The sequence below is a fragment of the Plasmodium knowlesi genome (genome assembly GCF_000006355.2).
Source record: "Plasmodium knowlesi strain H genome assembly, chromosome: 14".
In the NCBI taxonomy this organism is placed as follows: domain Eukaryota; phylum Apicomplexa; class Aconoidasida; order Haemosporida; family Plasmodiidae; genus Plasmodium; species Plasmodium knowlesi.
This window is the reverse complement of record NC_011915.2, coordinates 1,179,878-1,207,831: the sequence shown is the minus strand read 5'-3', so window position 1 is coordinate 1,207,831 and position 27,954 is coordinate 1,179,878. Positions and strand designations below refer to the sequence as shown.

The 27,954-nt window shown below is 36.0% G+C and overlaps 6 protein-coding genes across 6 annotated transcripts; 3 read left to right on the top strand and 3 right to left on the bottom strand.

Moving 5' to 3' along the window:
• Positions 1–169: 169 nt before the first annotated feature.
• On the bottom strand, positions 170–955 carry PKNH_1428000 (ubiquitin-conjugating enzyme E2, putative; the record flags this gene model as incomplete). Its single annotated transcript, XM_002262128.1, has 2 exons — positions 170–513; positions 805–955. The coding sequence occupies 2 exons, from the start codon at positions 953–955 to the stop codon at positions 170–172; spliced, it is 495 nt and encodes a 164-aa protein (XP_002262164.1).
• A 1,717-nt stretch (positions 956–2,672) lies between these two features.
• On the top strand, positions 2,673–3,359 carry PKNH_1427900 (uncharacterized protein; the record flags this gene model as incomplete). Its single annotated transcript, XM_002262127.1, has 1 exon — positions 2,673–3,359. The coding sequence occupies one exon, from the start codon at positions 2,673–2,675 to the stop codon at positions 3,357–3,359; it is 687 nt and encodes a 228-aa protein (XP_002262163.1).
• A 358-nt stretch (positions 3,360–3,717) lies between these two features.
• On the top strand, positions 3,718–4,728 carry PKNH_1427800 (6-cysteine protein; the record flags this gene model as incomplete). Its single annotated transcript, XM_002262126.1, has 1 exon — positions 3,718–4,728. The coding sequence occupies one exon, from the start codon at positions 3,718–3,720 to the stop codon at positions 4,726–4,728; it is 1,011 nt and encodes a 336-aa protein (XP_002262162.1).
• A 5,282-nt stretch (positions 4,729–10,010) lies between these two features.
• Positions 10,011–20,802, top strand: PKNH_1427700 (SICAvar, type I; the record flags this gene model as incomplete). The annotated part of the gene is made up of 10 exons (XM_002262125.1): positions 10,011–10,127; positions 12,391–13,273; positions 13,580–13,689; positions 13,936–14,577; positions 14,760–15,404; positions 16,117–16,824; positions 17,111–17,716; positions 18,447–19,091; positions 19,230–19,874; positions 20,323–20,802. 10 exons carry the CDS (start codon positions 10,011–10,013, stop codon positions 20,800–20,802), a joined length of 5,481 nt encoding a protein of 1,826 aa, XP_002262161.1.
• A 1,703-nt stretch (positions 20,803–22,505) lies between these two features.
• PKNH_1427600 (Plasmodium exported protein, unknown function) lies at positions 22,506–23,250 on the bottom strand (the record flags this gene model as incomplete). The annotated part of the gene is made up of 2 exons (XM_039113648.1): positions 22,506–22,970; positions 23,170–23,250. 2 exons carry the CDS (start codon positions 23,248–23,250, stop codon positions 22,506–22,508), a joined length of 546 nt encoding a protein of 181 aa, XP_038970019.1.
• Positions 23,251–26,015: 2,765 nt separating this feature from the next.
• On the bottom strand, positions 26,016–26,231 carry PKNH_1427500 (uncharacterized protein; the record flags this gene model as incomplete). The annotated part of the gene is made up of 1 exon (XM_002262124.1): positions 26,016–26,231. The coding sequence occupies one exon, from the start codon at positions 26,229–26,231 to the stop codon at positions 26,016–26,018; it is 216 nt and encodes a 71-aa protein (XP_002262160.1).
• Between the last annotated feature and the right edge of the window lie 1,723 nt (positions 26,232–27,954).

Sequence of the window (27,954 nt, the reverse complement as noted above, 5' to 3'; positions counted from 1 at the left end):
TCTCCTATGTGTCCAGTGCAAATAGGACGCCACTAAAATTGAGTCTGCGTCAAATGGGAAACAAACATACAGCGTGTAAAGGGGAAGCTACTCATATTATGTGTATATATATGTACATAAATGCAAATGCATCATCCTGTGTGTACGTGCTCAATCCACGCTTCACCCTTTAGGCCTTTCCGTCTTCCTCTTCCTGAACCTTGTGGTCGATAAAACTGATAGAGTCCTTTACGCAGTTTTTAATTCTTCGGTTATACTCAATTCTATTCTCAACAAAGAGGAGGGCAGCTTCCTGATTGGCTGGGCTATTTGGGTTAGGATCACTCAATAAGGACTGAATGGATGTCAATATTGCAGAAATGTCGTATATCGGACTCCACTGCTTTTGTAGAATGTCAATACATATGTTTCCATCCATATATATATTTGGATGAAACATTTTTGTGAGGAATTTAACTTTGGGAGGTTTGTTTGGATATTCATTTCCAAATAAAAGTTCCAGCTGAAAGGTACCTATAGGAAGGGGTTAAAAAAAAAAAAAAAAAAGGATGTGTCTACAAGATCACCCTGTGGGGAGGGTCTTCTTTGGAGCTCTTAACACTGGTGTGATTTCGCTTTGGGGTAATGAACACATGGTTTGGGGAAGCACCCTCTTTTCAGTTTTCCCCTATCCATGCTGCAAAACCCAGGACGTAACAAATTAGTATAGATTTCACTACTCTACAGGGGGGGGGGAGGGTTTACTTCCACTTATTTTGCATAGTCCTCGGGGAGGATACACTTTTTCCCCTTAGCCTTTATTACCTCCCTCCCAAGGGGTGTCTGCTGGTCCAAAAATTACCGCTCGCCATTTCATAATATCATTCCCTATTGGAGAGCCGCTTACTCCATAAGGTGAATCAGCTTGCAATTTTCGAAAGTCCCGAATTAATCTCTTTTTCGCCAAATTAGACATTTTCCTCAACGTACGCTAATAAAGCTAATCCTAAATTGGTAGTATTAGAAGCGCATATATTTGTGCAAGACACCTTGGACATATATCTGTATACACATGGCCTGTCCACTGGTTATGAGCAAATGTGGGGGGTTATATAAGATATGCCCTATATGCGTCAATTTCCTGATAAAATGGGAGGATTTCTTTTTATAACTATGGAAAACTGGAAGGGGAACATAACGCAGAAATCGCCTTCTTCACTTGTACATACTTATAATTTCCTATGAACATTATTTGCTGTTTTTTTTCCCCTTTGTGTTAATATCGTGAAAATGTTAAATATTTATGTACATAGTTGTTATCCAGAAATGTCCATGCGAGTGAAGGCAGTTTTGGCATTTCGCTGAACTGGAGGAGATACTGACCGAAAAAAAAAAAAAAAAAAAAAAAGGTAATTTTTTTGCAGCTTTCCAAACTTGATAAAGGAAAAATGCTCGTTTAAATCCGCCTCCTCCCGTGCTGTGTATAAATTCTTTTTTAAAATTTTTTACACGAGTGTTTTTCACTCGCTTGGCATGTTCGCGTATGCATTAAAGATCATGTCATTTGAGAACATGATGTACATTTGGGAAGATACATTTATACCTTCACCCTTTTATAATATCTACCTTTCTCTGAGGAAATGAAACGCGTTATCGGTATTTTTAATTACATGCGGACGTTCGTTTTTGCTAATTTTTTCTGACTTTTCCGCAATTTCTCATCTTTGTGCTGCTGCCTATCGCACGCAGCAATGGTGATGGGTATAATATATTATACTTCTAATCGCGCTTTATTTTTCCAGCTTGCTTTTTTGCACGGCGCAGAGCACGTCACTTCGGGTGGGTCATTCAAACTCGTCGTTTTTTCCAGTCTTCTTTTAATTTTTATTTTAGCTCCCGTTTTCCCCCTCTTGACATTTTTTTGACACTCTTAACGCTTTAAATACTCTCCTTCTGATTACCGCAAAGAGGGGTGTAGCAAAGGGAAAGAGAAGAAAAACGGTCACTTAATCGCGGGTGGGAGCTTCGTATGTTGCATACATTTTTTTATTCATACAGCGTAGATGAGTATGAGTAGTTCTGGAAAATGTAAAAGTATAAACGTGATACTGATACGTGAAGCAGGAAGGCAGAAATCACTTCTTAGCTGCGTTCACGTAGCATGAACAGTCATCCTGTTACGGATGTAGGGAATTTTTTTTTTTTTTTTTTTTAATTGATACTCCCACACAATTGATTGCCAATTTGTGCATGACACTTTGTGTGGAGAAAAATAGCACTACAAGCGGCACCATCAGGTTTTTTCCCCCACCAGAGAGTAACTCTGTATGGAGCCCAATTGAACTGTATAGCAGAGCTAAGAAAAGAAGAGTCTCTTTTGAGGTTTCAAACTGAGGAACAGCAAAAAGGGGCAAAACATAAGTTGATACAAATAATGTGAGTGAAACATATGACAGGTTGTAAAGAGGAAAAACACAAGTGAGCAGGTGAACATTTATTTTTGGACAACACCAACCAGTTGGCTATGCAGCATAGGGAGGAATAGCATTACTGACCTGTAGAAATACCTGCAGGAGGAAGTACATGCTTGCGGTGCAAAATTGCCCCCCCGTTTCAACCAGCGTGCCGATAGGGAACTTCCCCATTAAGGTATATTGATTTATCTGTCCTTCCCGCACCGTCGTGAGAAAACCATGCCAAAGTACTACTGTGAATATTGCGACATTTACCTGACGCATAGTTCCCCAGTGGGGAGAAGGCAGCATGTCCAGGGAAGAAAACACATAAGTGCAAAAATTGAGTATTTCCAAAATTTGCTAAGGGAAGAGGGCATAACCCCACAGAACTTTTTAGGGTTTCTGGGACCAAGGGCACTCAATAATATTCTAGGGAACCCAATGATGAATAATATGATGCCTGGAAATTTCCCCATGCATATGAAGCATAACAATATGAAACACCACTCGCATTATTCACGTCGTTCACATCGCCATCATATGCCCCATGGTAGATACGGCAGGGAAAGACATGGCCATTATAGTTACTCTAGTAAATATCACTCGCACCCTATGCACATGAATAGCAGTAGCATGAGCAGCATGTCAGGGTTTCCATACAATGAACATTCTGGTAACTTCTTTTCCTTATCGAACTCAATGCATGGTAATGGAAAGATGGGGAATATGGTTATTCGAGACTTGGTAAGTAATGTTAATATTGAGAATGACCTAGTCAAGGACAATCCGAATGAGGAGCGAAATGGAGATAGTGCGATTGCAAACCAACCTAGCACCATGCATCATGAGGAGGATCAAGACGATCCTGCCAATGCCACTGGTGGAACTGCGAATAATAATGATAACGTCAGTATAAATGCCTAGACGATGGGATTATCTACATGATGAGGAAAATGCTGTCCAAATGTCGGAGGTACGTACAACCTCATTAAGCACAAACTTTAACCGATCAGCAGTATTCAGTTCCCCATGTTGAGGGTGCACCCAAAGTAGTCACTGGTGCACATTTGTGACATGAAGGGGCATGTACAGTAATATGAAGAAGAATCTTTCTATCGCTTTTTTTTTTTTCGTAAACTGAAAGGAATTCAAAAATGACGGATTAAGTTTACTAACCGGTGCGAGTCGACGTTTTTGTAATTTCCCATAAGGTTAATTCATCCATCATTCAGGATTTACATACGTACTTCTCTAATTTTTTTTTTTTTTTTTTTTCGTTTTTATGTTAATCATTCGAGGGCATTATAAACATAACAAAACCATATATTGTAAATGTGACAACACGAAAACGGAAAAGAAAAGAAGTGATGGTCAGGGAGTTCATGATCATCAAGAAGTGGATTATGTGGGCAAAGTGGGAATAGTGAAAATTGTCTTAAATGAAGGAAAAAAAAAAAACAACAAGAGACCACCGAAAGGAATCGATTTTACTGAAACGAATGAATTCGAAGAAACAGACGACTTTGTACCAAATGGAAATGATAGAATATTGGATGCCAAAGAAAATGATATAATTCATTTTAAATTTAAACCGAATCAAGAACCTACAATAGAGGGATGTGAAAATATTATTAACATGAAGTATGGATTTCTACAAAAGTATGTGTTAAGTCTCCGATTTCCTACGGTGTTCCTATCCACGGAACAATGTTCTATTACTATTAAGACGGTTACAGGAACACCACCAACCGGACAGACGATGAAGATTGTCATGAAGTTTCAAAAGACAGAAAGCATAGATGGATGTGATTTTACCAAACCGACCGGAGAAGGAGATTATCAACATGGCTTTCCCTTAGTAGATATTCAATCCAAGGAAAAAATATGTTCTATACATATCAAATCAAGAAGTAACAGTAGCAGCAGCCACAGCGGGGACAAGGGGGAGGGTAGCAAAATTGCTGCAGGGATAAAGTGCCCTTATAAATTAACCCCGACTTATTGCTTTAGACATGTTCTACATGAAAAGAACATGAAAGGCGTGAAAGATTATCAACCCTTTTTGATGACTGATGTGTTAGGAACAACCGATGTAGAGTTTTACAGCAATGTAAAAGAAGGATCTTATATCATTGGACTGCCAACGGGGATACAGAAATATTCGATGGTGCGATGTCTTTGTGAGTATAATGGAAAGACAGGAATTATGGAACTTAAAATAGATTCTTCCTCCAGATGGACATTCCTTAGCCGAACATTAATGCTACTCTCCCTCCTCATGGTTCTTCTATAAGAATGCTAGCGAAGACGAGACACATTTTTATTTGTTTTTTTTTTTTTCTTTTTTCTTTTTTTTTTCATTCTTCTTCACTTTTTTTTTTACTTTTTCTGTGCAAAAAAAAAAAAAAAAACTTCCTCCTTAAATCATCTAAATACCAGACCATATATTGTTGTCCTTATAACGTAAAATTATAACTTGCATTATGTAATCCCGCAACCTAAATACGAAATCTTACACATACAAACCGTAAAATATTAAATCGCGAAACCTAAATGCGAAATCGTACACATGGACACCGTAAAATATTAAATCCCGCAACCTAAATGCGAAATGTTACACATATACACCGTAAAATATTAAATCGCGCAACAAAAATACGAAATCTTACACATACACCGTAAAATATTAAATCGCGCAACAAAAATACGAAATCTTACACATATACACCGTAAAATATTAAATCGCGAAACCTAAATGCGAAATCGTACACATGGACACCGTAAAATATTAAATCCCGCAACCTAAATGCAAAATCTTACGCATATACACCGTAAAATATTATAAATCCCGCAACCTAAGAATGCGAAATCCTACACATACACCCCGTAAAATATTAAATCCCGCAACCTAAAAATGCAAAATCCTACACATATACACCGTAAAAATATTAAATCCCGCAACCTAAATAAGAAATCTTACACATGGACACCGTAAAATATTAAATCCTGCAACCTAAAAATGCGAAATCTTACACATATACACCGTAAAAATATTAAATCCGCGCAACCTAAAAATGCGAAATCCTACACATATACACCGTAAAATATTATAAATCCTGCAACCTAAATGCGAAATATTACACATGTATACCGTAAAATATTATAAATCCCGCAACCTAAATACGAAATGTTACACATTCACCCCGTAAAATATTATATCCCGCAACCTAAATGCGAAATCCTACACATACACACCGTAAAATATTATAAATCCCACAACCTAAATGCGAAATATTACACATGTATACCGTAAAATATTATAAATCCCGCAACCTAAAAATGCGAAATCCTACACATATACACCGTAAAAATATTAAATCCCGCAATCTAAATACGAAATCTTACACATATACACCCGCAAAATATTAAATCCCGCAACCTAAAAATGCGAAATCCTACACATATACACCGTAAAATATTATATCCCGCAACCTAAATGCGAAATCTTACACATATACACCGTAAAATATTATAAATCCCACAACCTAAATGCGAAATATTACACATGTATACCGTAAAATATTATAAATCCCGCAACCTAAATACGAAATGTTACACATTCACCCCGTAAAATATTATATCCCGCAACCTAAATGCGAAATCCTACACATACACACCGTAAAATATTATAAATCCCGCAAACCTAAATACGAAATCTTACACATACACCGTAAAATATTAAATCCCGCAAACTAAGAATGCGAAATCTTACATATATACACCGTAAAATATTATAAATCCCGCAAACTAAAAATGCGAAATCTTACATATATACACCGTAAAATATTATAAATCCCGCAACCTAAAAATGCGAAATCCTACACATATACACCGTAAAATATTATAAATCCCGCAACCTAAAAATCCGAAATCTTAAACATATACACCGTAAAATATTATAAATCCCACAACCTAAATGCGAAATTTTACACATGTACACCGTAAAATATTAAATCCCGCAACCTAAAAATGCGAAATCTTACACATATACACCGTAAAATATTATAAATCCCGCAAACCTAAATACGAAATCCTACACATATACACCGTAAAATATTATAAATCCCGCAACCTAAAAATCCGAAATCTTAAACATATACACCGTAAAATATTATAAATCCCACAACCTAAATGCGAAATTTTACACATGTACACCGTAAAATATTATATCCCGCAACCTAAAAATGCGAAATCCTACACATATACACCGTAAAAATATTAAATCCCGCAATCTAAATACGAAATCTTACACATATACACCCGCAAAATATTAAATCCCGCAACCTAAAAATGCGAAATCCTACACATATACACCGTAAAATATTATATCCCGCAACCTAAATGCGAAATCATACACATACACCGCAAAATATTATAAATCCCACAACCTAAATGCAAAATATTACACATGTATACCGTAAAATATTATAAATCCCGCAAACCTAAATGCGAAATCCTAAATAAAATCTAAGCCCTGAAACCCTAAACCCTAAACCCTGAAACCCTAAACCCTAAACCCTTAAACTCTAAACCCTAAACCCTGAACCCTGGACCCTAAATCCTAAACCCTGTATCCTAAAACCTAAACCCTAAACCCTAAACCCAAAACCCTGAACCCTAAACCATAAACCCTAAATCCTGAACTCTAAACCCTAAATTCTCAACCCTGAAACCTGAATCCTGAACCCTTAACGCTGAATCCTGAATCCTAAACCGTGAACCCTGAACTCTAAAACCTAAACCCTAAACCCTAAACTCTAAAACCTAAACCCTAAACCCTGAACCCTAAACTCTAAACCCTGAAGCCTAAACCCTTGAACCCAAAATTCTAAACCTTAAAAAGTAAATCCTGAACAATGTAACCTTAAACCCTGAACACTGAAACCTTAAACTCTGAATCATTTAACCATGAAACCTTATTCCTATACCCTAGAACCAATAATCCTAAACCAGGAACCTTACTCGTATCCCCCTGAAAAATTACTCCTATACCCTGAAACCTTATTCCTATACCCCTAAAACAATGCTTCTAAAACCCTAAACGCTAGGCCCCAAACACGGAATCCTACTCTTATACCTTGGAACCTAATTTTTATACCCTGGAACCTTAGACATAAAACTGGAAATAACTGCTATATGGCTAAACCTTAAACCATGGGAGCCCGAATGAGACTTATATAGCCTGAAATCCTTAACGACAAACCATAGAAGCTTAAACGAAAACTCAAACCCAAAAGAATTTAACCTAAAGCCTGAATTTTTAATGTTAAACCTGGGACCCTTAACCATAAACCTGGGACCTTTAACCTTAAATTGGGACTCTTAACCCTAAATCCGAAATCCTAGAACTGCACCCCCAACTTTCCTTCATTCTCTTCTTACTTTCTTATTTTATTCCTTCTCTTTTTCTTTTTCATTTTTTTTTTTCCTTCACCTTTTTTCCTTCATCCTCCTTTTGACTTTTTTTTTTCTTCACCTTTTCACTTTTTCGTTCTTTTCTTTTATCTTTTTCCTTCTTTTCCTTATCCTCCTTCTATTATTCTTTCCTTTCTTCCGTTCACTTTGTTTTTGTTTCTTTCGTTTATTTCTTCTCTTTTTATTTTTTTCCTTTTCCTTTCCTTTCCCTTTCCTTTCCCTTTCCTTTCCTTTCCCTTTCCTTTCCTTTCCTTTCCTTTCCTTTCCCTTTCCTTTCCCTTTCCTTTCCTTTCCTTTCCTTTCCTTTCCCTTTCCTTTCCTTTCCTTTCCTTTCCTTTCCTTTCCTTTCCCTTTCCTTTCCCTTTCCTTTCCTTTCCCCTTTCTTCCTTTCCCCTTTCTTCCTTTCCCCTTTCCTTCCTTTCCTTTTCCTTTTCCTTCCTTTCTTTTTTATTCCCTTTCCTTTTACTTCTATTCTTTTTATTCCTTTTCCTTCTCTTTCTATTCCTTTTCTTTTTCCTTTTCCCTTTTTATTCCTTTTCTTTTTATTCCTTTTCTTCTATAAATATACTTTGTCTTCCCTCCATATCTTCCATATATATTTTTTCTATTCTTCTTATTCTATTTGTATTATCCTCTCTCCTTTTTTTTCGTTATTTCTTTTTTTCTTTTTCCTTTAAAAAATCTTCTTCTCTTGCTTTAAACATTACTTTTTTTCGCATTAATGTTTTCTCTTTTTCATTAAACATTCTTTTTTATTTTAAACATTTCTTTTTCCTTAAACCATCTTTCTTTTTCCATAAGCATTCTTCTATTCCTCTGAAAACCTTCCTTTTCTTCCCCCCTTTAAGGAAACTTCTTTCCTTTCTCCTCCCTTAAGAAACCTTCTTTCTTCTTTTTCCTTCCCTCTAAAAACCTTCTTTCTTCTTTTCCTTCCCTCTAAAAACCTTCTTTCTTCTTTTCCTTCCCTCTAAAAACCTTCTTTCCTTTTATCCCTTTAAACCTTCTTTCTTTTCTTCCTTTAAACATTCCTTCTTTTATTCCGTTTGAAACCTTCTTTTTCTTCCTCCTTTAAGAAACCTTCTTTCTTCTTTTCCACTTAAGAAACCTTCTTTCCTTCCCCCTTTAAATCTTCTTTTTCTTTTCCCCCCTTTAGGAACCTTCTTTTTCTTCCCCTTTTAAAACCTTCTTTTTCTTTTACCCCCTTAAGGAACCTTCTTTCTTTTCTCCTCCTTTAAACTTTCACTCTTTTTCCTCCTTCTAAAACCTTCTTTTCTTTTCCTCCCTTTAAAATCTTCTTTCTCTTTTTTTCCCTTAAAACATCTTCTTCTTTTTTTTTCCATTAAAACCTTCTTTTTCTTTTTTTTTCTTCCCTTAATAAACCTTCTTTCTTCTTTTCCTTTCCTTTTAAAACCTTCTTTCTTTTCCCTCTTAAAACCTTCTTTCTTCTTCCTTCTTTGAAACTTCCTTTTCTTCCCTTTAAAAACCTTCTTTTTCTTCCTCCTTTAAGAAACCTTCTTTCTCTTCCCCCTTAAGAAACCTTCTTTCTTATATTATTGTTTATTGCCAATGAAAAAAGAAAGGAACGGAAAAGAACAGAAGAAGCAAATAAAGAAGGAACGAATAGAACAAAAGAACGAAATAAAGAAGAAAGAATAAAGGAAGAAAGTAAAGGCTTTAGGGGTGTCAGAAATCAGATTCCGGGTTTAGGAATAAAGGTTTTAGGGTATTAGAATAAAGTTTTAGGGTATTAGAATAAAGTTTTAGGGGAGTTAGAATAAGGTTTTAAGGGTATTGGAGTAAGGTTTCAGGGATTAGCTTTAGCTGCTTTAAGGGGGGGAGGAAAGGAAAAACTCCTCGCAGACAAAGCAAACCGGATACTACGCACTAACCGGATTTTAGGAACCGGATGGCAGGGCTATTAGAAACTAGGGGAACCGGACAGGAAAAGAAGAAAAAAAAAACGGGCACGTAAAATACGACGACGGAAGAAAATTGTACATTTTTTTTTTAAATTTCAGGAAGGAGAAAAAATATTCCCATTCCCATTAATTTTTTTGAATTTATCACACAAATTGTAGAAGACGAAGAAAAGAAGTAAACATGGCAGACCCTAGCGCAGCGACAACACAGGGTGACGGTGGACTGTTGGGGGAATGGATGAAGACAATACTGAACAATAGTGGAAAAACAAGTCTGACGACTCCTCAGGAAATTACGGTAAGTGGATATAATAAAATAAGGAAGAAGGACAGGTGAAGAGAAGGGCAAAGGCAAAAATATGTCACAGAAGGAAAAAAAGCAAGAAGGTCTTAAGGGAAGAAAAAAGAGAAATATTTGAGAGAGGAAGGAAAGGAAGCTCCGAGCTTCGGAGTTCAGGGTTTCAGGGTTTAGGGTTTATGATTTCGCATTTTTACGGTGTACATGTGTAAGATTTCGTATTTTTAGGTTGCGAGATTTATAATATTTTACGATGTCTGCGTAATTTGAGATTTTACGGTGTATATGTGTAAGATTTCGCATTTTTAGGTTGCGGGATTTATAATATTTTACGGTGTATATGTGTAAGATTTCGTATTTTTAGGTTGCGGGATTTAATATTTTGCGGTGTACATGTGTAAGATTTCGCATTTCTAGGTTGCGGGATTTAATATTTTGCGGTGTACATGTGTAAGATTTCGCATTTAGGTTGCGGGATTTATAATATTTTACGGTGTATATGTGTAGGATTTCGTATTTACGTTTGCGGGATTTAATATTTTACGGTGTATATGTGTAAGATTTCGGATTTTTAGGTTGCGGGATTTAATATTTTTACGGTGTACATGTGTAAGATTTCGTATTTTTAGGTTGTGGGATTTAATATTTTTACGGTGTATATGTGTAAGATTTCGCATTTTTAGGTTGCGGGATTTATAATATTTTACGGTGTATGCGGATATAATATTTTACGTTGTCTGCGAAATTTAATATTTTACGGGTGTATGTGTGTAAGATTTCGTATTTAGTTTGTGGGATTTAATATGTTACGGTATATATGTGTATGATTTCGTATTTTTAGGTTGCGGGATTTATAATATTTTACGGTGTATATGTGTAAGATTTGGCATTTTTTGGTTGCGGAATTTATAATATTTTACGGTGCATTTGTATGATTTCGTATTTAGGTTGCGGGATTTATAATATTTTACGGTGTATATGTGTATGATTTCGCATTTTGGGGTTGCAGGATTTAATATTTTACGGTGTATATGTGTAAGATTTCGTATTTAGATTGCGGGATTTAACATTTTACGGTGTATATGTGTAAGATTTCGCGTTTTTAGGTTGCGGGATTTAATATTTTACGGTGTCCGCCCAATTTGAGATTTTACGGTGTATGTCTATGAGTTCGCATTTTTTAGGGTTTAAGATTCCAGGTTATAAGAACAACAATATATGGCCTGGTATTTAAATGATTCAGTGGAAGATTCTTTTGTTTTTTTAAAAAAAAAAAAAAAAAAAAAAAAAAAGAATGTGTGTTTTCTTAAAAAAAAAGAAGAATGTTTTTTTTTTTTTTGTTTTTGTATAAACAAAAGGTGTCCTTTCAGCGGAAAAAAAAGAAAGTTACAAACAAAATAAGAAATAAATGTGGAAGAAAGAATCCTTTTTTTTTTTCTTTTTTTTTTTTTTTTTTAAAGTTCTAATTATATGAATGTTTAGCTTTCTTCCACATTTTTTTTGCGCGAAACCGTAGTATAGTCCGCGCGCTCGCGCGCGGATGTCCCATACACTTTTTACGAGAATATGATATAACACCTATTGGGGGCAACTCTCGAAAGAGGGATAGAAGAAAGAAATTTTAAGGGAAAAAGAAAAAAAAAAAAATAGGTTGGGTGAAGATGGGAAGGTTGTGGGGTGTTAGAAGTCAGATTCCGGGTTTAGGAATAAAGGTTGTAGGGGTGTTAGAAGTCAGATTCCGGGCTTAGGAGTAATGTTTTAGGGGTGTTAGAAGTAAGATTCTGGGTTTAGGAGTAATGTTTTAGGGGTGTTAGAAGTCAGATTCCGGGTTTAGGAATGAAGGTTTCAGGGGTATTGTATTAAGATTTAGGGGTTAGCTTTATTTGATTAAGGGGGAGAAAGGAAGAACTCCTCGCAGACAGCGACTGCACACTACGCACTAACCGGATGGCGGGCAAAATAAAATCGGATACTACACCAGAACCCCCGATGAATGACGCAGGCATACTCCCTGTTGGAAAATCTCCTCGCGGACAGGAAAGAAAACCGGATGGCATACCAACCGGATACGACGGACCAAAGCGGATACTGGACCAACCGTACTTTCCAATGGAACCGGACAAAGGGGAAAGGAAACAATGAAGAAAAAGAAGAATGGAATGAGAGGGATAAGAAAATAATGTTAAAGAGTGGTGAAGTTGGAAACTATATATATGTATATATGCACACATCTTCCTCCTTTTTTTTTCTCTCTATTATGTAGGAAGTGATGAGGAAGGATTTTGAGGATGCATGGGAGAAATTGCAGGAGTCCCTGATGCTCCCTGAGGTAAATGAAATGGCGGACCTCTGTAAGGGGGTAGTGGACTATGGGAGTGTAAAGGAGCGTTCATGGGAAGAACAGTATTTGAAGGAATTATGTAAGGCAGTAGTCGAACTGAGATATTTTACAAGTGGAGGTGGCACGCAGAAGAGACGGAGGCTTAACTTCGACAGAAACATTAAACCACATGAGTGGTATCCACGTTGTGTTGTTGGCGCTGTCGCTCTAACGGAAATTTACGGTGACCACTGTTACTTAAGGGAAGTTTTGCATCACATATCCGACAAAGTGGAGCAGAAGTTAAGGGACACACACCAAAGTAAAGGAGCAAAGCTGGATGTCTGTTCGAGAATTACTGACATAGACTTAATGGTCGGAAGAGCAGTTCTTGGTAATCGAATGAAGCAGTGGGCACAGGAAGAAAGAGAGAAAGGGGGGGCGTCAAGGGGGACGAGGGGATCGGGGAGGGTGGGGATACAGTGGTGGAGGTGGAAAAAAGTCTGTCCCGAGGGAAGGGAGAACGCGACTACCGACCAGATAGATAAAGCAAAGAAGAATGCGAAGGAAGCAAACAAAAACATTTTAACCTCTTTTGTTAAAGTGGGTCCTCAGAGCACCACCCCAGGAACAACCACAACAAGCACCACTCCCACTCCTGGTCAAACGTCCACCTTAGGGGACGTCTTAGTGAATGAGGACTTAACTATAGCGAAGGAAGTCATAGAAGAAGCACTTAGCGAAATAGTATCTAGTGGTAAAGTTGACACTAACAGAATAAACGACGTGGTAAAAAAGTTAGGGGAAGCATCTCAACAAGTAAAAGGTAAGAAAAAAAATTCATACCTTGTACATCGACATTGCATCTTGAACATCCACATTGCACCTTGTACGTCATCCACCACATTGTAACTTGGACATCCACATCAAATTCGCACCATGGGGAAAGGACATCACCGAGAGCGCTACATCACATCATTAACTATATACATCTAAAATCACTCATTCTTTGTCCTCTTTGTCCTTTGTTCCTTCTTTCTTTATTTGTCCATTTTTTTATTTATCCATATTTTTATTTATCCATTTTTTTATTTATTCTTTTTTGTCTTTTTTTTTTTTTACATCCTTACAGCACAAGAATGCATCAAGGGTCACAAAGACCAAAAGGATAAATTATGTGATCGCTTAAAATGTATGAAATATTTATGGCAGAATATACCAACAGGAGAACAGGGCACCATTGTAAGGAAACAACTGTACATATGTACATACATACATACATATATATACATATATACATACATATACATATATATACATATATATATACATATACATATATACATACATATACATATACACTTATACATACATATATATACACATATACATATATAGACATGTACACACATATATATACATATATATATATAAGTACATACATATATATATATATATATATATATATATATATTACTTCACTTGCAGGAGGACTTTTGGACAGGGGAGGATGGCGTCGTGAAGAAATTGTGGAATGAATTAGCACAGAAAATGAAGGCAACTAATGGAACAGGAAATACAGATTGTGATAAAATGCCGAATGCAACTAATTCTGAAAAGGCGGCATGCAATTATTTGCATGCCGGCTTCAAACAACTGTACGAGCCGGAGGCGTCGTCGTCGCCGCCGTCAGGCGGCGGCGACGACATCCTATCTAAGAAATACCCATCGTTTAGACAAACGATGGGTTGTTTATTATTACATTCTTATGCAAAATATATGAAAGAAAAGGCAATTTGTAATATTGAAAAGGGGATAACACAGGCATTCGAACTGGGAGATAAACTCCGTAAGAGTGGTACTAATTGCAATGGTAGTGCCACTGGCAAGGGACCTTGTGTCCCTTGCCAATGGAATGATGCCAGCATTGACAACTGCACCGTGCAGATTGGCACAGACGGAACGGGCACTACAGAGGACGGAATGAAAAAAATTATCGAACAGAATAACTCAAACACTAAGTCCATCATAGACGGCATAAATAAAATGGAGACTCTATGCAACCGTCTCCAATGTATAGCATCCCATTTAAATTCCACAGACGGACAGAAACCATCGATTACATCTGCGGTATGGGGGGGAAACAACTGTACATATGTACTTACATATACATATGTATGTGTATATGTATATACATGTATACGTATATACATATAAATTCATACGTGTGTATACATATATATACTTACATATATATGTGTATATACGTACGTACGTATATATATATATATATATATTTATTCCACCTGCAGAAGAACTTCTGGACAAAGACTGGTGATGTTGGTAAACTGTGGACAGAATTGTCCAACGCCATGAAGAATAATGGAAACAACGCAGGTGATTGTGGTCAAATGGAAGATGGCACCACCGGTTCCACTGGTACTAGGGATGCCACGAACCCTGAAAGGAAGGCATGCCAACATCTTACAGCAGGTTTCGACAAACTGAAGAGCATTGCAACGTCCAGCGGCAATGACTACCCAATCCTGTCTAAGGACCCATCGTTGAAACAAGCGATGGGTTGTTTTCTTCTTAAGGAATATGCAAAACATATGCAAGGTCAATCCAAATGTGTTATCGAATCAGGAATAAAAAAAGCTTTCAATTCCTGGGGTTCAATTACTAAGGGTAATTGCACGGGCGATAGCCCGTGCATTGAATGTAAATGGGATGATGACAAATTGGGCAGTTGCGGCGTGAAGATTGGTACAAATGGCACGGAAATGAAGGACAAAGTGAATACTTTTCTTCAACAGAACAATAACGAAATGGATGCAACCATGAAGGACATAAATGACATGTCCACTTTATGCGATTATATTAAATGCGCCGCACCCAAATGGTTCCAAAATCAAAACAACCAAGCGGGGAGTGGTACCACTCCAACGAAGAATTGGGTAAGTACTACTACCACATCCAACCTACCACCACCACAATACTTAGTGGGAGTGGAATGAATAAAAAAGAAAAAAAAAAAAAAATTCATATTCCGCGTTTAGAAGTAAAGGTTTTAGGGGTATTAGTAGCGAGGTTCCGGGTTTAGGGATGAAGGTTTTAGGGGTGCTAGAATAAGGTTGTAGGGGTACAGGAGTAAGATTTTAGGGGTACTGGAATAAGGTTTCCGGGTATAAGAATAAGGTTTTATGGGTATTGGAATAAGGTTGTGGGGGTTAGTTTTAGTTACTTTAGGGGGGGAGAAGAAAATCTCCTCGCAGACAATGACCGGATACTACGCACAAACCGGATGGCAGACAATGACCGGATAGTACACACCAACCGGTTGGCAGACAGTGACCGGATACTACATCAACCGGATACTATGGAGCAACCGGATACTGCACCTACCGGATACTACAGCAACCGGATACTACAACAACCTGATACTGCACCAACCGGATACTATACCAACCGGATACTACAACAACCGGATACTACAACAACCGGATACTACAACAACCGGATACTACAACAACCGGATACTACAACAACCGGATACTACAACAACCGGATACTACACCAACCGGATACTACACCAACCGGATACTGCACCAACCGGATACTAAACAATTTATCAACTACATATATATAACCTTTTCTCTTTTTTTACAGTGTGACTTTTGGAATGACGGCGTTAAACCCAAACTGGAGGAGATGTTCAAACAAATCGAAAAGAATGGAATGGACAAATCAATGCAAACTAATGGTCCATGCGATCAATTTGGTGATGATAATCCTGATAGTGTTGAAAGAAAAGCATGTAATCATATCACAGCAGGTTTAGACTACATTAAAGACATTACGGGGGACACTAATAGTGGCGCCCAAGCTCAGACTTCAAGTTCACAGAAGGATGACAAGTTTTTTAAACAATCTATAATGTGCGCAGCACTTAATCTTTACGCAACTAAAATAAAAGAAATGTCGCAAGATAAATGTCCCATTGATGAAAACACCATACAAAGAATGTTTGAAGCAGGGAATGGAAGTAATACTTCGTCTTCGACTTCGTGTTTGACCTCTGGTGGTAATAAAAATGATTGTTTTGTTTGCGAAAGAAAACCAAATTTTAATAGTTGCGAACTAAGTGTTCCAAACACTTTGATTAATACACAACCAAATGGAACTTGCACTGATAAGGACAACGACAAACACAAAGTCCAACCTGAAATGACCAAACTCCTCGAAGACAAAACTACCATCAAGATGGAAGATAAATTATCCCAAATAACTAACATTAACACCTCTTTCTGTACTCAACTCCAATGCACAGCAAAGAAATGGAACTTTATTAAAAAAAAAAATGGGAAGCCCACTTGGGTAAGGATGGAAAACTACGTATACATATACCTACACATATATATGTACACATACATATGTATATATATACGTATATGTATATGTATATGTATATGTATATGTATATATGTATATGTATATGTATATGTATATGTATATATGTATATGTATATGTATATGAATATTTATATGTATATATGTATATATATATGTATATATGTATATATGTATATATGTATATGTATATATATGTATATATATATGTATATGTATATGTATATATGTATATATTTATTCCACTTTGCAGACGAAATTTTGGGAGAGTGGCGGCGAAGTCGCGAAATTATGGGAAGAATTGGCAGGCGCCATGATGGAACGAAGCGGAAACGGACAATGTGATAAAGTGGATGGTACTAGACAAGCTACTGAGCCTGAAAGGAAGGCGTGCGAACATCTTACAGCAGTTTTCGACAAACTGAAGAGCATTGCAACGTCTGACGGCAATAAATACACCATCCTGAAGGACAACCCATCGTTGAAACAAGCGATAGGTTGTTTACTCCTTAAAGAATATGCAAAACAAATGGAGAAAAAAACGACTTGTCTTATCGAATCAGGAATAAAAAAAGCTTTTGAGGTTGGTGGTAAATGCACGAGCAGTAATGGTTCCTGCATTAAATGTAAATGGGATGATAAAGTGGACAATTGCAATGTGACCATTGACAAAATCTCTGTCACTGTAAAGACCAAAGTGGAACCAATACTCAAGGTCGATGAGCAAAACATAGAGATCGTCACTGAAAACATGAATGAAATGACCACTTTATGTCAACAACTCCAATGCGCCGCACCTAATTGGTTCAAAAAGCACAACAACAACCAATCGGGGAGTGGTAGTCCAACGAAGACTTGGGTAAGTATTACTACAAACAACACAGCACTGGGGTGTGTAAGAAATAATATAGAAGGAAAAAAAAAAAAAGAAAAAAAAAAATGCAAATTCCGGGTTTAGGAATAAAGGTTGTATGGGTGTTAGAATAAGGATGTTCGGGTATTAGAATAAGGTTGTTGGGGTGTGAGAGTAAGATTTTAGGGTATAGGAATAACGTTACAGGGGTATAGGAATAAGATTTTAGGGTATAAGAAGGAGGTTGGAGGGTGTTAGAATAAGGTTTTAAGGGTATTGGAATGAGGTTCAGGGTATAGGAAGACGGTTTTGGGGGTGTTGTTATAAGGTTGCACGGTATAGGAGGAAGGTTGTGCGGTATAAGAATAAGGTTGTAGGGGTGTTAGGAGTAAAGTTTCAGGGTATAGGTGTAAAGTTTTAGGGAATAGGAGTAACGTCTTAGGGGGTTAGGAGTAAGGTTCCGGGGTTAGTATTAGCTGCTTTAGGGGGGGAGAGGAAAAACTCCTCGCAGACAGGGACTGGATACGAGAATGACCCGACGGCAGAAACCGGAGAGTGGGAACAGGATGGCAAAGGAGCCGGATACTACGCTAACCTGATGGTAAAGGGACCAGATACTACACTAACCGGATGGCAAAGGAAGCGGATACTACACCAACCGGATAGCAAAGAAACCGGATACTACAGAACCTACCAACTACATATATATAACCTTTTCTTTTTTTTTCATTTACAGTGTGAGTTTTGGGATATGGCTGTTAAAGAGGAGCTGCAGAAGATGTTTGCTGATATCGAGGATAAAGGAAAGAATACTAATCCTGCATGCAATGAGTTTGGTGATGATAATCCTGATAGTGTTGAAAGAAAAGCATGTAATCATATCGCGGCGGGATTACAACACCTTAAAACAGTTAGTGGTAATGACCAACTGTTCGAAAGAACAGTTGGTTGTATTGCTCTTAACATGTACGCAACTAAAATAAGAGAGGCGTCTGAGGACAAATGTCCCATTGATGAGGACAAAATAAAACAAATGTTTAGTGATTCGAATAAAAATATAAATTCTTCGTGTTCGATTTTTGGTGGTACTAATAAAGATTGTTTTCTTTGCACAAGGAAAAATGAAGACTTTAAAAAATGCGAACTAAGTGTTTCCAACACTTTGATTAATACACCATCAAATGGAAGTTGCACTCTTAACACCGACAAGGACAAAGTCCACACTCAAATGAACAATCTCCTCGAAAAAGACACCACCATCAAAATGAAACCAACATTAGACAAAATAAATGAAATGAACCATTTCTGTACTAAACTCCAATGCGCAGCAAAACAATACTACGCAAAAAAGCATGGTGGGAAAAGCAGCGGAGTGAACTGGGTAAGGGACAATAGACAACTACATATATACATATACATACGTATGTATATATATGTATATGTATGTATATGTATACACATATGTGTATACATATACATATATTTTTTCCTCCCTCTTTTTCTTTTGTTCTATGTTTAGGATGCCTTGGAAAAAGACATCGGAAGGGAATTAAATGAACTTTTAGAATATATGACGAAGGGACAGAGTCAACCTAATCTTCTAACATACTGCAATGACGACGCTAAATGGGATGCTTTAGGCCATAAAAAAAGCAAAACAAATAAAGCAGCTTGTTTGCTTTTTGCTGCAGGACTGCAGCACATTTATTCCCCAAAGAAGGTCCATGTTAAGGGCCCATCGTTTGAACAAACGATGGGTTGTTTATTTCTTAAAGAGTATGCAAAACAATTGAAAGACTTGGCAAATAAGAAGAAAAAAGGATATAGTTGGGTACATCCTCTCTGTGAAATAGACAAGGGCATAGATCACGCTTTCAATCAAAGTAAAGATATTATGGAGAAAGAAACACCTCTATGCAAAGGTACTAATGTTCCTAATTCTTGTTTTGTGTGTACACAAGAGGAAGATTATAATAAATGCAAAATTGGCGATGACAAAATAGAGGACGAAGTGAAACCACTACTCCAATCGAAAGAAACCCATATGGAAAAAACATTAGAGAATACAGTCTGTCCTATCCTCCTTACGGATCTCCTTACCCCTTTTCTTCCTTTGGCTCCTGTCTCCATTGGCCTTTCTGCTATGGCTTATTACCTTTGGAAGGTAAGATAAAAAAGAAAAATTTTTTTAATAGTTAAAAGGAAAAAAAAAAATTTTTTAACAGTTAAAAGAATAAAAAAAGGAATAAAAAATAAAATTTTTTTTAATGGAAAAAATTAATGGTTAAAAGGAAAAAAAATTTTAATGGTTAAAAGGAAAAAAAAAAGATTTTAAATGGACAAAATTAATTGTTAAAAGGAAAAAAAAATTTTAATGGTTAAAAGGAAAAGAAAATTTTTTTTTTAATGATTAAAAGGAAAAAAAAAATTTTTTTAATGGTTAAAAGAAAAAAAAAAATTTTTTTAATGGTTAAAAGAAAAAAAAAAATTTTTTTAATGATTAAAAAAAAAAAAAAAATGAATAAAAAATAAATGTGTAAAAATAATATTTCACAATTTTCTTAACAAAAATATCCTCTCATTTTTTTTTTTTTTTTTTTTTTTTTTTGTAGTATTTTGGTCCTCTTGGTAAAGGAGGAGCACGTTTCAGAAGATCTCCTGCTCAAGCATCTCGTCCATCCGTACAAGAACAACTCCTTGATCATGCGGATGAAGGTGCTTCACATGAATATCGTTTGGTGAAGGAACGAAAACCTCGTTCTGCTCCAACAAGAACAAAACGTTCTGGTCGCGATCCTGCTGGCGGTGGCCGCGTAAATCGCCGCACGATTATTGAAATTCATTTTGAAGTGTTGGACGAATGTCAAAAAGGGGACACACAATTGAACCAGAAGGATTTTCTGGAACTTTTGGTTCGAGAGTTTATGGGATCGGAATTAATGGAAGAAGAACAGGTTCCTAAGGAAGACGTTCTTATGGAAGGGGTTCCTATGGAAGGTGTTCCTATGGAAGGTGTTCCTATGGAAGGTGTTCCTATAGAACTTGTTCTTATTGAAGAGATTCCAAGTTTAGGTTCCGGGTTACTGGTTTAGGTTTTAGGGTTCGAGGTTAAAGGTTTAGGGTTAACGGTTTAGGGTTTAAGTTTTAGGTTTCATGGTCTCAGGTTCACTGTTTAGGTTTTATGGTTTAGGGTTTGTAATCTGAGGTTCACGTTTTAGGGTTTATGGTTTCAGGGTTTATGGTTTCAGGGTTTATGGTTTCAGGGTTCAGGGTTCAGGTCTTAGGGTTTAGGGTTCATTGTTTAAGGTTAAAGATATAAATTAATAGTTTCACTCTGTGAGAATGAAGTCTGTTGTTTGAGGAGTGTGAAATGGATGAAAAACTTCATTGATAATTTGTTATATTCAGATTATTTCATTACAGAGAACAGACACGCACAAATAATTTTGACGTAGTGTCGTGATAAGGGAAAATATATATACTTGGAGTGTAAAATGTTTAGGGAAGAAGAAATATTGGTTTCATACCCCTTTTTTTCCTTTTTTTAATTATGTGATATACACATATAATTAGTTAGGATATTTGTTTTAATTCTTATTTAAACTTCTTTTTTTTTTGTCTTTTTTTTTTTTTTTTTTTGTTGTTGTTCCTTTGTCTGTGCTCATATGTTCAATGTATAATGAATATGAGATCCTATAGAGAAAAAAAAAAAAAAAAAAGGAAAATTCTTTCTTCCACATTTATTTCTTGTTTTGTTTGTAACTTTATTTTATTTTCTTTTGTGAAAATTAAAAAATGTTTATTGAATTTTTTTTTTTTGTGACAAAATTTTTTTTTTGTAATTATTATAATTTTAATAATTTTTTCCCCAAATTTTTTTGTAAATATATAAATATTTCTTTGAAAAGGGTAAGCCCTTTTATTTTTTTTTTTTTCGCGCTCCCTTTTTGGAGTATTCTTTTCCTTTAATGTAGCGTTATTCATACATACAAAAAAATTGAAGGAAAAAATAAAAAATAATAAAAATAATAAAGAAATAAAAAAAGGCCCACAAAGGGATATCCCCCTTAACATGCAAAGTGATACACAAAAATGATGTGGACACGTTAAGACGAATGCATCAAAGATTCATGTAACGAATTTTCCACCAAATGAATTCGATAGGTGTATATTGCACGTTCATTAAGATGTAAACTAAAACATAGCGCTCACGCGTATATACAGCGTGCTTTACAATATAGTTGCAATAAAAGATCCCAAGGATACCCATATGCCCCCACACAGTACGTCTATACGCACATGCCTACTTGTGCGAATTGAAACAAATGCATGAAGTGGAAACGCGTGCACACAATTACTTCATACCGCTTCAAACTAAAACAAATATGGCCATAAGGCGAATTATCGGAAACACGATGAAAAGTTTTCATCAAGCTTCATAATTCACAAACACATTGTCAAATTGTAAATCCTTACATAAAAAACATGGTAATAAATTATGACATTTCTGAAGGGCATAAAGAAATGAAAACCCATGTTCCCGTATTCTGTGAACTCTAATCCAGTAATTCCGAAAAACAAATGAAATATTCTAAACGATATATTAAACATGAATGGAATCGTTCTAATTTTTCCTTTTCTCATTTTCACTTCTTTCTTTCTTTTTTTATTGTTCTGTTTTTTCCATTGGATTCTATATGATGCGCTTTCCTATCTAGATAAATGAGTGAACGCATTTTACTACAACTTTGAAATGAGTAAAAACAAACTTCTCTGGAATTTTTTTCATCACATTTCACACATTTTCCGTCATTCTTCCAATGATATATTTTAAATCCCAAAAGAAATTTACACATTTAAAAATCAGTATGCCCATTAGAGCTAAAAAAACTCTGTGATATCCATTTGAATATAATATGAATGAACATATGGCAAGAAAATAGGGAGAAGATAATACTCTGAAATTGTTAGAAAACTCCGAAATGCTATTGTTACTACCACGCTTTATAATATGCTCGCAATCTTTTAATTTTTCCTTCCGCCTTCGATCTATGTCCATACCTTCCGTCAGATCTACGTGTGACTTTACTGCTGTTTTGATTCTTTCGGAATCTTCCTCATTATATCCCATTCTATGTAGAAATTTCTTCTTATATAAATCGAATATTCCATCGAAGTGTTCTTGGGACTCTCCCAATAATCGGTAGCTGCCTAAACATGTGGGCATTCCCTCATCCTCCTTAATTCGATTAAGCGTGTCCTACAAATAGTTATAGATGCGAATGGAAAAAAAAAAAAAATATAAAAGAATAACTTTCATACTAGAGAAAATGAACCTAGATCCACGAATATATATAAGTGCTTATGAATATGATCATCCATGTATATTCGCGGCCTCCTGCACGTAGGATTCCATGGGCACGACGATCACCTTACTCAATCGTCCCAAGAAAGCTTACCCTGCCGGAATATTGTACTATCCATATTAGAAGGGAAAATATTATAACTTTAAAAAGTGTACAGGTTCCCATTTTTACCATGGATGATTTCCTCTTTCTTGTGAGTTATTCTTACTTTTTTTTTATTAAAAACTAAACCCTGTATTCCTCTTTAATTTCATATATGTACCTTTATTCGGTCGGCTAAATTTTATTTTTAAAATTTCTGCATATTCGTACAAGACTACAATCAGTCTACGCTCTAAACCAAATGAATTTTCTAAAGGGAATTACGAACAAATAAATAAATAAATAAAAATTTAATGCCTAGAATAGCAGGAAAAACGGTTTTGCGGAAATTCGCCCATTATAGGAAAATTGTAAGTTCACGTTTTAATATCACAGTACCCATTATAAAGGATAACAGCAGAAAATAAAAATGGCTGACAAATACATTCGTTCTAACGGGTCTCTTTCTATTTATTTTAGCGAACCCTTTTTATAATGTAAATACAGGGATATTTTCTTCTTATGAAAATTGTGGCTTCTAACAAATTCAATTAAAATTTTTAATAATGCGAACCTAAATAATTCTTTTTCCCCTTCCTTGGACGTACTAAAATATTTGTACTATCCTTATAAACGTTCCTTAAAACTAACTCCATAACAACCATATTTTCTTCCTTCCCCCCTAAAGTGCATATCATGTGAAAGATTGAAATTCCACTGTTTTATAACATTGACAAAGCCATTAAGAAGACCGCCTCACATATAAATCAATCCCTTAATTTCATAGATTCAGCAATGAAATATGGAGAACCGAAATAACTTTAAAATTATTGTACCAATTTTGTCAACCGCCCCAAGGGGGTAGAAGGCATATTCCTCTCTTCCACCATTTTAATGAAGTAAAATGTATACACTTCGTTAAAACATAAAATTTAAATAAAAGTTTTAGTTCCCAAATGAGCCTCGTTCTGCCATACATTTCCCTTTGTTCCTACCTGGAAGTTCAACGAAGGAAATAAACCGGGGCTGTCGCTCTTCCAGATAGCATCTTCACCATATAACAAGTTACCTGCTATTCTATACAGAAGTTCCTGGTAAACCTACTGGGGGCGTAAGACCGAATCACAGAGCAAATTTTCCACAGTTGAAAAAAATATTTATATATATATATATATATATGGCAATAAAAAATCCATTACTGCGCAATTCTGCTTCTATTTTATTCATAAATCGGAGTGTGCGGGGAAAAATTTTTAATAGCAATATGCCCCTCATTCAGCACACGTAAGATATAAATATCCCACGAAGTTCATTACCCCGCCCCACCCATCCAGCTTAGGCTACAGTAGTGATGCTGCATCTAAATCATGTAGCTATAGGGAATATATAAATGAGCAACATGTCCGCATTTTTATTTCTTCTTTGTTTGTTTGTTTTTTTTTTCCGTACTTAATTTTTCCTTCTGCCCTTGGTTGCAATCTGAAATTGCAAACCTACCATTTCCAATAGGGTAACCCTATTAGTATACTAAAAATAATTCCTTCTACATTATTTATCTTAATATTAACGAATCTAATAAAATTTCCCGACCTAAAAAAAAAAGAAAAAGAAATCAATCATTATAGCATATTCTTTGGTATATTATTCCTGTGCAAATTTTTAATTTTTTTCCCTTTTTGGTTAACATACATAGCATTTAATATGGGCTACCTTTTCCAAATGCATGCTACTGTTATCATATGATACCTCCAATAGACATTTTTTATGGAGCTGCTTTCGCTTAAGTATGTTTAATTAAGGATCCCCCCAAAATGGAATATGATGGTATGTTCCGAAAGTGTACAATGGAATGCAGTGCTTCCTCCTCAGCGAAACAAACAAAAAAAAAAAAAGAAAAAAAAATCATACACATATATGTATATACATATACATATACGCATGCTCCTTAAAAAGGTTGATTAAAATAAATTTGTTATTACCATATGGTGGAACAAGTGAGCCCCCCTCTTTCTAAAATGTAAGGATAAAGTATTGTATGGAGGCATGAAATGTGAGGCTTCAAAAGTTTCCATTGTTATGTTTCATTTTCCGATTTCTTTTACCCCCCCCAAATCTTTTTTTCCTATTCTTTCTGTGTGTTTATACAAAATGGTAGAACAAATTTTAACTCTATAATTTAAAAAAAAAAAAAAAGACAGAAAAGAAAAATCACAAGAAGGATCCATCCCCCACGAGTATGTACACATCTAAGCCAAGTCAGACATTTTAGTGCCACCCCATTGAAGATAATTCCATCTATTCAAGTTTCACCCCTTGTAGTTATGTTATCTCCCCCCACCCGCAATGCGTGTCAAAATGTTCGCTCTTACGAAAATTGGGTTCCGTCATCCACCTCCGAGATGATAAACGTTGTGCAATTACAACTTCATTGTATTGCCAATTTGGTGTTTACTCTTTTGTTGCATTATTGCGTTGCGCTGCTCTCCATACCTCGCATCAAGCATATGTACACATATAGACACACACATGCAGACACATTTTTGCACATGTGCGGAGACACATTGAACGAAAGGAGGAGGTTCTATGTCGGGCACTTAAAAAATGTAGGACGGGTGCTCGGAAAGCATGCTTAGCCAAAAAAAGAATTAAAATCAAGGGGGCTGAATAGAGAAGCGGTGAGCAGGGGTATAGAAGTACAAGTGCCCATGTTCATATGTACAAGGTAGGGACATGCTGGAAAAACACATGGATTTACAAAAATAGCCACTACTTTAAAACAAAAGCATACATAAGTGGTTCTACGTCAAAGGCGCAGAAACAAAAAAAAAAAAGTGTAGACAAGACAAGTGAAAAGAATATCAGAAGCAATCTTCGTACGCATGCTTCGCATGCTTCTTCTCATGGTGTTCCTTCAGGATGGACGGATTAACTGTACACATAAAAGTATGTCTACATAATTTACAAATCACATTCAAGTTCTTCGAGGCATCTTTAACGGTGCTGTTCTGTTTTGCCTTGTCATTTCGTTTAGATGATCTTATTCTGTCCACCTCGCGTTGGTTGCCTCTCGTCATTTTGGGCTTCGCTTGTTCAGTTCTTTGGTCGTTCAGCTGTTCGGCTATGAGCTTCTCAGTTGGTAGAGTCCACTTGGCAGTGTATAGTTATCAGGGGGACATTCCGAAAGTGTCTTTCCCTATTTGGGATTCCCTGCACGGCGTACGCATATACGTAAATTTTTAAGTCTCGAATAGGTATACGTATATATGAACATTTATAAACATTACGAACACGCGCACGGGCGCAAGGAAATATAAAATGTTCCACACAGCTCACCTAGCAATATGCTATGTCATCAAACGGGAGGGAATTCTTAAATCGGCGCCCTCAAAAAAAAAAAAAAAAAAAAAAAAAAAAAAAAAAAAAATGCGAAAGTTTGTAAAGGAAAAAGGTCAATTAAAGAAGCGCAAGAAGATTCATCCTTTTAACGCGATTAATAATACATAAAATAAACACACGCACCAATGATAAAAAATTAAAAGAGAGAAAAAAAAAAAAAAAAAAAAAATCCAAAGGGGTATGAAAATGTGTCATTAATTCTTTAAAAAAAAAAATAATTGCAAAATCATTCATTGGGATAGTGCATACGTTCTAATAACTGTTAATTATGTTTTTCTGATAACTTAATTTTCGCGCAAAATTGCTGAACCACTTTTAAAAGCACAACTAGCATTCAGCCATTCCAAAGTGTAAAAAATTGAACTTTGCAAAGTAGATAATAGTAAAGTGAATTATTGAGAGAAGGAATTTTTTTTCTTCTTTAAAATTTTGTTCTGCTAAGAGGACCTCCATTACATGTATTCTAGTTAACTTGACGTGACAAAGTGAACGAGAGGAGGTTCAGCAGAAAACTTGCAACGGTGTACGAAAAAGTGAACCAAAGGAATCGGGGCGATCACGACAGCCACAGTAAAACAGCGATAAGGACAGAGAAAGTGACTGCTTTGGGCAAGTCAGCAAATCGTGGTGATCATCCCCTATCGAGTGAAATTTTGGAGAGTGCCACAAATTTAAAGAGTGTGGCAGAGGAACCTCATGATATACCAACTGCTAACCAATGTGCACAATGAAGTGTGGCATGCAGCAAGGAGCATTTCCCGGAAACCCCAATGGTTTATACAAAAGTGTAAGTTCAACCTGGCATGGTATAGCATGGATAATACAACAGTGGGTCGAATGGTTTGGCCAAGAGAACAAGCGGATAAGTGACAAGCTGTAAGGTTTCGCCCACTTAGGCATTTCCGCGAGGTCAATTTTTTTTTTTTATCGCCACTTTGGCAACTGCTTTCCATCTGTTCACTCTAGAAATATACTTCTGAGGAGAGGGAAAAAAAAAAAAAATGAAGATTTATAACCTGAAATGTGCCTTCCCGGAAATAGGAGAAGTTCCGTCAGTAGCGAATCGTGCCACATAAAGAGTGGTCAAAAGGGACTTTACGTTTTACCGTATTGTGTATACACTTTGGCTGTTTTATAACAGAGGACCTAAATATACACGTTCGCAAAATTCCCCTCAAAGGTTTCCCTTCTTAAAAAAATGTCTTATGGTTTTTGCGTGTGCTCTAAGGGTGTGAACTAATCCTTTCCACTCTCTCCATTTTGCAAAGCCTGCTTTTTTTTTTTTTCACCACACTAAGTGAAAAATTATGGCTATAGAGGCTTCCTTCAATCGCAAGGCTATTAAGGCTCATGCTAATATTAAGCAGTAATCATTTTGCTTGGGAAAAATTAGTGTATAGG